Source organism: Centruroides sculpturatus, unplaced genomic scaffold, assembly GCF_000671375.1.
Source record: "Centruroides sculpturatus isolate CEXI.00-Female unplaced genomic scaffold, Cexi_2.0 scaffold844, whole genome shotgun sequence".
In the NCBI taxonomy this organism is placed as follows: Eukaryota; Metazoa; Arthropoda; class Arachnida; order Scorpiones; family Buthidae; genus Centruroides; species Centruroides sculpturatus.
Genome location: NW_019385027.1, coordinates 306568 through 317113, shown reverse-complemented (window position 1 = coordinate 317113; position 10546 = coordinate 306568). Strand labels below are relative to the sequence as shown.

The 10546-nt window shown below is 27.1% G+C and overlaps 1 protein-coding gene across 5 annotated transcripts in view; it reads left to right on the top strand.

The window, feature by feature from the left end:
• Positions 1-10546, top strand: part of LOC111633627 (gamma-aminobutyric acid receptor-associated protein-like 2) — an 18357-nt gene that overhangs the window by 537 nt on the left and 7274 nt on the right. The window contains exons 1-2 of one of the 5 annotated variants that reach the window (XM_023378233.1): positions 50-163; positions 916-996. In XM_023378233.1, the coding sequence (XP_023234001.1) occupies positions 124-163; positions 916-996 (121 nt within the window). In that variant the 5' untranslated portion in view covers positions 50-123. Of the gene's footprint in view, positions 1-49; positions 164-677; positions 799-826; positions 997-4066; positions 4206-10546 lie in introns of those variants that run through there. The other 4 variants (XM_023378236.1, XM_023378234.1, XM_023378235.1 and 1 more) reach the window with 4 other exon arrangements.

The following is a 10546-nucleotide window of genomic DNA, read 5'->3' as shown; positions in this document are numbered from 1 at the left end:
TTATATTCAAAGGAGTATATATATATATATATATATATATAACCAAAACTTCACTCGAATTGGACAAAAGTATCAAGGATTATAGAGAATTCATACACACAGAGGATAGCTTTTATACCTACCATGCGACAATTTTATTCCATATTTCAGGCTGGTATACACGGTAAGGAAATAATTTGAGGATTAACCGTGATTTTTTTTTCTATCTATCCATTTTTAAATAAAAATAATTCTTTATACGTTGGGAGATATTTTAATAAGTTTTGTAAATTACTATGTTCGATCCAGCCAGTTATATCCGAGTTTTTTTCGTCTGTTAAGCACATCCTTTGAGGATTTCCTTACCGTGTATACCAGCCTTAAGCTGGCCCCTATTTAAGTGAAGAACCCATAATAAATTACTAGTGTACTGTGTACAGTGATTTTATCCACTCAGCCACTAGCCTATTTTTTTAATTATCTGAAAGAATGGGATTTTTTAGTTAAAAACGATAAATAAGTTTGAGTAGTGTTAAATTTCAGTGTATTAATGTAAGATACTATATTGTATATTTGATTCAATATTTTAAAATAAAATAAATGCCATTGAAAAAAGATTCTAAGTAAATTTTTAAAAAATTTTATTGGAACTTATTTTTATGATAATATTTTCATTAAACAATACAATATAACTGGTTTGTTGAAAATAAATGCAGAATAATTTGATTGAGTCATTCACTAAATTTTTATAATAAATAATTATTAACAATTTTTCAATAAACTTGAATCATCATTTACTGTGACGTGAATATAAAAACGGTAACATCGAAAAACCACTTAGCAGTTATAAAAAGGAACAGTGTTTTATTTCTTAATTGTAAAGATAAGTTAATTTGAAAATTTCTATTGATTTATATAATCTCAATATTTATATAGTTTTAATGTGGCCTAAACGAGATAAATCATTTTTACCGAATAAATACGAATCAAAGGCATTTCCAGCAGAATGGACAATAGGTAATGTTTAAAATTATTTATTTATGAGTTTATATAATTTATATAAAAATTATCGATAATAAATATTGAGTCGAAAACATTTTTTATATATAACTCTAAATTTTTAAAATTTTAAATTAAATATGATGTTTTAAAAATAGCTCCCGATATTATTTGTTATAGTACACTGTTGACTGGATTGAATAGCGGGTTGAATAGGAAAAATATCATTTCGGTTAACCCAGTACCGTTTAAATCCTGTACTTAGTAAATAGAACAGATAAATTTTCAAAAAAACAACATAGAAGTAGGGAACAACGCAGTTTATGATAATAAACTAGGCACTTCAACAAAGTATATTATTATTGTATTACAGTATTATTCCTTTTCCCTCCTCCTGCCAATAGCCTACGAAGAAGACGGCCGGATGGCCGAGCGATCAAGGTGGCAGACTACCGCTCTGGAGGAACCTGGGATCGAATCCGAACGGATCGAAAAATCCCCAGGAATTTTTCGGGGGCGGTCCATTCGGATATGTCCGGTCCGTCTCTCACCATCCGGCCGCCCAATTGTGGGCCTGGCCGAACCCATAATGAACTTGCTAAAAGAAGGCCCTCTTAGGGCGGAAAGAGTTAAAAAGAAGAAGTCGATGAGTCATAAAGCGATTTTTGATGACTTAATGACACATAGACATGTTTGACATCTCATTTAATGCGATTTCAGATAATCTAGGGTTTACTAAGAAATAATTAAATACATTATTCTTTAACACATAAATTATTTATAAGTTTATTAATTATAATATGAAATAAAACCTAAAAAGACAATAGACAATTAAATTATTTTACAACCCAATTAATATAATATATCAAAAGGGTATTTTTTTACATGAGAACGTATTATTCATTTTTACGTTACTTCTTATGGGAAAGGTTGGTTTGGTATACGTCCTATTCGGTATAAGTCCAAATAGGAACTGATTAAGGTCGTATACCGTGGTTCCACTGTACTAGAAAAATTCATTTATAGTAAATGTATTCTGTTGAAATAATATATGGATGAGTAGGTTTTGAACAGGATTATACAATTTACTGCATAAGTTGTGCATGAAAGCAGAGGAAATGTATGACAAGAGAAAGTTTTTTTTTATAAAGTATATTTTGCTCAACATATAAATGTTTTATGAATTGAACATATTGAATAAATGATAATTACTGTTTTGTTAAAGTTGCATATTTTATTACATTTTATTAAATTCTGAAAAAATTTTAAGTGGTCTTTCTATAGTTTTTTAAAAAAATTTTCTTTTAGATTTAATCCAAACTCATCTACGGTTATAATTTATAAAAGCATTTAAAGTAAATTTATTTTTATTTTTAAAGTTAAAAAATTGATTTCTTTTATAAAATAAAAGCAAACTTTTTGAAACTAAAACTAAAAATCTGTAAGATTATATATTTGAATATAGATATTAATAATAATTCAGTTATTTGATTGTGTTTATACAAAACTGACGTATATTGAATAATTTCTAAAATTATCATATGATAATATATTAGGATGTGAATAATTTATATATTTTTATATTGAAATACCGTATATTTATGAATGTGGTTTTACCAAATCAAACAAAACGACAGTTCTTGGAATATTCATATTTATTATATTTCGCTAAAAATTCCAGAATGGCTATTTTCAAATTCTTTTTTTCATTTACATTCATTTTCTTCATTATTTCAGTAATATTTTCAAAAACTGAATCCACAAAAATCTCATCACTTGTGCGATTCTGTTGCTGCTGGATGTTTGCCAAAAATGGCTGAAAAGGCAGATAAAGTATTTAATATGCTGGTCTCCAGTTCATTGGCAGTTTCTGTCACCCTCCTTTTTTTTTCTTTTTATATTAGTCAGTGATGTTAATCTGACACTGTCACCGGGGGATGTCGATGCACTATCACAACCCTCTGATTTATCTGACAATGAACAAGATGTCCTGTTTCCAGATGCATAGAAGCAGGAATAGAAGACATCTCGTTCATTGTCTGAAGCATTCTCCCCGGTTAATATATCAAAAGTATTCCATGGAGATGTGTCTAATTAATTAATACTGTAATTGCATCATTCCATTTTTATAACAATAAAATATTCACCAAATATTAATTAAGGCTTGGCGCGGTCCTGGATATATTTATCACTATCCAGAACCCAATTAGGATTTAATAATTTATCAACAGTAGTTTAATTCTTCATTGTCTCATCGAATCTGCCCGTGATATTCATATGGTATCTAAAAGAAGGGTACTGTACGTTCTCTTTTAGGATACCACATGACAGACGTATTCCACTTTGATTTAAAAAAGTGCCTTCCCTCTATTCAAACACATAGGTAATGTTTTCTATTTCAAAACAATTCTGTAAACTTCGTTGTAGATGAAGTTAATACCAGCTATTTAGTTATTTTATAGTAAAAACCCTACTAAGCTTTATTGTGACGTATTACAAAATTAACCAATCATTAATCACGTAAAATCGATCAAGAATTTTTGATTAATTTTGTTTTGTATAATTAATTTCAAGTTATTTAACCAATTATTACTTAACACATTCTAAAATCTATACAAAATAAAAATTACTAATTAAAAAATTACGTCATCGGGATTGTCTTCTAGTTCACTTGGAGATGATTATAATAATTGAATTATTAGGAAAATAAATTTTAAATCATTTATTTATTAATTAATAATTGAAATAAATTTGAATATATTTACAAATAATTAATTTAATCAATTTTAAAAAATACAATAATAATAAAAAAATTTTAAACTTGTGCACCATTCATAAAAAGTACCAATTTTATATTTCAATAGTTTTCGAAGCTTCAGCGTGAAACGTAGATGGCACGTGCCTTCAAAATTAAAAATAAAATAAAATAAATTATCGCAATTTAAATAAAATTGTTTATTTTAAAACGCTAAAATTTAATTAAAAAAACTAATTTGGAATTTTAGATCATTTTTTTTTATGTGAATAATGATAATAATAATCATTGATTAAATAAGTTAACGAAAAATTTCGATTTTAATCGCCAGGTGTCTTATCGACGGTTTGTTTTATTTTTGTGTTGAGTGAGATGGGGGAGGGTATTTTGTGATTTATATATTTTGTGTTGAGGAAAAAAAGTGTCCTTATGATGAAAATGAAATGGAAATTTAAACAAATGTATTCGTATGGTAAGGCTTATATTTTTAACCAATGTATGCAAGTTTTATTTATTGCATAAAAACCTTTTTATACTTGTTTTGCTAGTTTTTGATAACAAATGACGCATTATATATTTAGATATAAATCTTGTAATGTAATAATCCACTTCGTTCAAGTATTGAAAAATAAATAACGTGGTTTTAATGGTACTAATAGGCGTTTTCGTTCAATGTTGACACGCAAGTTTTCCTTTTTTTTTTCTTGTTTAAGAGAAAATGAATCTAGACAAATAGGCCACTTTGGATATTTTTCGTTCTTTAAAGAAATAAATAAATAAATGCAGAAACAGCATGTTGCTTTCTATCAGGAAGAACTTGCAAATAATTTATATGTATATTTTTATATATATATATTCTGCTATATATGTTTTTTATGTTTTGTGTTATAGCATTGCTTTTTTATTTGTTTTTTTAAAATTTTCTTTAGGGTTTATTATATACGGGGTGAAAATCAACTGCCTGACGGCAGTTCCAAAAAAAAAATCAGATACCTTGATATAAAGATCAAAGGTTTTTGGCATTGAAGGAATACATGATAATGTCTTCCAGGATCTCTTAAATCTGTTTAATATAATGACTGTGCAAAATATTTTGCATGCCATTCTAAATTCTAGTGCGATATTTGTTCCCCTCCCTCGCTGCCCCATTGTGGGTCTGGTTGAACCCATAGTGGGCTTGCTAAAAGAGGTCCTCTTAGTGCCCATTGGGTGTAAAGAGTTAAAAAGCCAAAGCCACCTGCTCTTCGGACCATTTGAGGATGGCAGTCATAGTTTGCTTTTGCATAGTTTGTGTCTGTATTAGACTTGTTCCTGTTTTGAAGTCATTTAATGTATTATGAAAAATTTTGTGATTGAATATGAGTTCATAGATTATATCAGTTGTGTAAAGTTACATTGGGTTACCTTTTGGTTAATTGAATAATGCAATTGAACTTCGGTTGCTATTTTAAAATATTCTTGATTTAAAAAATTTTAGTTAAGAGTTTTGACAGAAGCTAACTCTTTTGAATATTCCACTTATTTTATTTGTAATACTTTTAGATTATCTTTGTTACACTAATATTTTTCTCTTTTCAGATGAATTTTATTATAATATATTTATGCAGTTTTTGTTTGATCATGATTAAATTTTTGATGACTTCATCTCTCTGTAGCTGTACAGTTAAGAAATATTTTCATTATCTGCTTGTATTTATTTATTGATGTTTTTTCAAAAATATACAGTTCTTTGCAATTTATGCTGAACAAAAGAATTTCTTAATTTTATATTCTATATTCCTATGTTGTCTTAATTTGATATTCTAACAATTCAAACAGAACAACTGTTTATACATAACTTTTTGAATATAACTGCAACATTACAAATTCACTTTTTTAATCAAATTAACAAATATTTTTAAATTATAAAGTGAAAAAATATATTATTCATGCATAAAGCAAAATAAAAATATAAATAAAGCATAGTAAGGTAACATAACAAAAATGAAAAAATATACAAATAAAATAACAGTAAATAAAAACATATAGCTGATTAAGTGATCATCTGTACATTTTTATTTACTGTTGTTTTATTTTTGATTTTTTCTATTTTATTATTGTTATCTTACCCACTTTAGTTTTATTTGTATTTTGACCTTTATTTCTGTTTTACTTTATGCATGGATAATATTATTCTTTCATGTTTATAATTTTAAAAATATCTGTTTACTTTGTTTAAAAAAGTGTTTGAATTTGTAATGTTGATCAGTTACATTCAAAAAGTTATGTATGAGAGAATTTACAAATTGATGTATGAAAAATTATATAATGACTAAGTAGGGATTATAGCTAGTTATGCAATTTTCTAAAATTTTTATAGTATTTTAGATTTACTGCTGGTATTTTTAATGTTTTATAAAATGTAATAATAATGCCTACTTTTTATTATTCATATTTCATAAAACTATAGTTCTGTCTTTGATCATTTCACATGAGCAAAATATCTAATGAAATCATGGATCAAAAAGAAATTGTATATTTCATCAAAATATTAGAGTTTGATATTAATGTGTAGCAAAGAATGTTTCCAAACATGTGAGTCAGTATTGAATGAGAGGTATGAATCAGTAATAAGTATGAATAACATTACTTCATACATACATTATTTTTTCCGTTTACTATGCTTTGCTTCATTAGCCATGTGTAACTTACTCTTTTAAGTAAAAGTAATTGTTAGTAGGATATTTATGGGGATAAATAAATTCAAACGAAAGAAATAGTGAAATTTGTGGAAATATTAGAAATACATATTTTCAATACTCTAAGAATTCAATTTACTGTTTACTTTTTATCAATATATTTTATTAATTTATTAGGAAAGACTCTAGAAGGTCTTGCTGTTTTATGTCTAATCTTATGTATATAAGATTATTAAAATGCTTTTTAATAATCTTATATACAATAATATTTTATATATTGTTGATATATAAGATATATATCAACAATATTTTATGATTGCTATATATATATATAGCAATCATAAAATATTGTTGTCATGTAACAATGAAGAGATTGACAATAAAATGAAGGAAGCATTTTAATAATCTTATATACATAAGATTAGACATAAAACAGCAAACCCTTCTAGAGTCTTTCCTAATAAATTGTTTATAAAAAAACAGAACAGAACAGATTGCTATATATATAGCAATTTCCTTTCAAATGTTCTGTTTTTTTATAAACAATTACATTTCTAAAGCTGTGGCATATCAAACAACACATTTTATTATATGCTAATTATATGAAATTATAAATGTTAAATAATACAAATTCATTGTTATTTTTGATATGTTGGCCAATTAGCTCTAATTATACTTTGAAAGTCAATTCATTATTGATAGTGTTTTTTGATATTACACAATACTTTCAGTTTTAATGTATTCTTATTATTCTATCAATAGATATTTAGCAATAGTGCCAGAGGAAGCAAAAATTTTAAAGTATTTTGTTATAATTTAAATGATTAGAAATACTGTAAATGCAATTATATTGGTTTTTATCTTTAAAGATAGAAATATTTAACATTTAACTAAATCTGTCAGCATAAACTCTTAAGAATGTTGGGATTTGTGAAGAAAAATATTTAATGGTTTTTGGATATGTAACTTAAGATTATATAATCTCATTTTTTTTTAAATAAAAGTGTACTTAATTTGGAATTTAAAATGTTCTGAATATTGAACAATATTGATGATTTGTTGATCTGTGAGAAAATAAATAAGATGCTTTGTTCATCTATGTAAAGTTACATTTTTGTAGAAGAAAAATTATGTTGCCATTTTATTTTGATTCTTTAAGTCTTAAGTATTAAAGGATTATATTCAAAGGAGTATAAGTGTAGAAATAGGTACCTTTTCTTTGCTTTTGCAATGTGCCAAAAATTGTGTCAAATTTTAAGAATGTTTCTCATTCAACAGCTATCATGCGTTGTATTCAAAATTATTCATTTTATTAAAGTTAAATTTATGACAACTGCTTTGATAATTTTTTTTTACAGTTTCAGCAGTTTAGTTTTTCATATTTGTCATTTAAGCAGTTAATAGATAACATCTGGATAAAGTTTATAATTTTATGAGAATATAAATGTTATTCTCTCATTTGTATATATTGTTTGTTATTATTAAAAAAATAGTTGTACTTATTAACTATTACTTTCCCAGCTGTTATATATAACAGAAGGAAAGTATGGCAATTGATCAAAAAATAATCCCTCCAAGATTTTTGCATTTTTGGACTTGGTACACCTTGAAATGTCAAAATGCAAAAAAAAAAAAATTTGGGGGTTTTTCTGTATGTGTGGATGTTTGTGTGGGGGGCACTATTTTACAGGGAGGTTTGTTTATTAGAAGAATTGATGCTATTAAATTTTGATGATTAAAAGTCAAGGGGATGGGGAGATAAAGGGGTCATGTGTATCTCCAGTAGAGTCAGACTTAATGAAAATTTTACTCATTACAGTAGAACCTCGAAAACTCGACCTAATGTGGACCGAAGGGTGGCCGAGTTTGTGAAAATGCTGAGTTATCGGGAATGGGGTTAAAAAAAATAAGTACGAGTATTTCCTCAGAAAATACTGTACTGTACTTGTACTTGTACAGTATTTACTTGTACAGAATATAACAGAGAATAAACTGCCCAAATACCCTTAAACAAAGGAAAAGTACGTCCTTTATGAAGGCATAGAGCCACTACATGAAAATGAAAATTAATGAATACACTGTGTACAGTAATTTACCTGATAAGACAGACCTCAGAAAAATACTTTATGAGAGCTTTTATACTTTTATAAAGCTGTCTATAATGAAAATTAATTAACTAAGGATTTTTTCGCCCTGCCAAGGTGTGGACCAGTTATCCGGAGTGCTAAGTTATCGAGGGACGAGTTTTCGAGATTCTACTGTATTAGCATTTATAATTTTTTATAAAATTCATCCCAACTCTCAAAATTCAGCCTTTTGCCATTTAATTATAAAAAGTTTATTATAAAACATATTTTTAACAGATGGTGCCACCAAATGTTGCCAGAAAAGTTAAGCAACTTGTTGCTGGATTTTTTTTTCTTCCTGATATCCAAATATAATCAAACTACAGTTTCACTTTAAGTTTCTTTACTAAATCTATTAAATACATTACAGAAGTGAATTTTTATTTGTTTATTTTCATAAGCCAAAACTAAGTTAATGTCATATCTTCCGGTATTAACTCTCCTTATTAACTCAGTCCAAACAATTCTGCATAATTTTTCTAATTTATTCCTCTTACTGTATGTTCATTCTTCTAAAACTTTCTTAGTCCATAATCATTTCAAAAAATCATTTTGTAGTGCCAAAAATGATTGTGACTGCAGAATCGGCAAGGGTTGGCATCTTTTTGATGCCACATCAGGACTGACACCACTGTCTTAACAGACATGGAAATCACGATGGCTATTAGTTATTACATTCCCGATTGTTGGTTTCAGGTGACACTTTAGGAAAATGTGTCACCTTTGAAAGGAAGTGAATCTGGAGAAAGATATAATCATATCCTTCCAGTTTTTTATTAAGTGTAGAAAATTCTTTCGCATGAGTTTAAATGTTTTTTTTCTTTTCTTTTATAAAACAAATGTGAAAGTTTATAGAAAAAAGTTCACTAAATCCAGGTTTTCACATGATCTTTTCATAACTCTGTTATAAGAATATAATTTACATATTACTTTCACAACTGTTATGTACAGTAATACCCTGAACTTACGTGATAGGTGGGACTGAGCGATAACCGCGTAAGTCGGGGTATAATTTCGCAATTTATGTAAAATCCAAGTCGGATGTATGTAAGCTAATAAATGTTCTCGTTAATCTTATCTCGTCTTTTGATTCGTTCATGGTTACAAGAAATCACCACTTAATGTTTCTCAAGTCTCCGTAGCTATAACAAACACAGAAATAAATAACACAAAATAAATTGTAGCTATGTGTCGATTCCACGGGACACGTCTGAACATGTAAGCCAAACAATAGTGTGGGGGGAGTGAGTAATCAAGAGTTGCGTGGCGCTTAAACCAAAGACGAATCGACGAGATTTGAAAATCGCGTAACTTCGGGTTTGCGTAAGTCGGGGTAGCGTAAGTTGAGGTATTACTGTATAAATAACAAGGGAAGTAATGGAATCATGTTAAATTTGACTCTCGGAGATTTTTGCAAATTTTCACATTTTGAGACCCCTGAACCCAAAAAAGTAAAAAAAAAAAAAGGGCAAAAAAGTTGTGTATGTTGGCATCTATTTTGCTTAATATCTCAACAAGGGGTGAATATAAAGAAACAAAATTTGGCACAATAGCTTGCATATAAAGGACATTGATGCTATTAAATTTTGGTTGTGAAAGGTCAAGGGGATGGAGAAATAGAGGATGGTCATATGATATCTTGTGACGGGTCAGACTTAATGAAGATTTTACTTGTTAGTATTTATAGTGTTTTATAAAAATCATCTCTACCCTCAAAATTAAGTCTTTTCCTATTTTATAATAAATGAAAATATATAAAGATTTTATAACAAAATCTCATACAATTTAATTATTTATTTTGATTAGTAATACAAATGTTAGTTTTAAAATAAAATCTCATAAAAGCCATGTAAGTTATGCAACTCATTATTAGATTTTTTTTATGAATAATAATATTATTAATTAAAATTTCGTAATTAATTAAAATTAATTAAATAATAAATAAATAAATAAATTTATTTATTATATAATAATATAATTAATAAATATAATTAATAAATTTATTTATT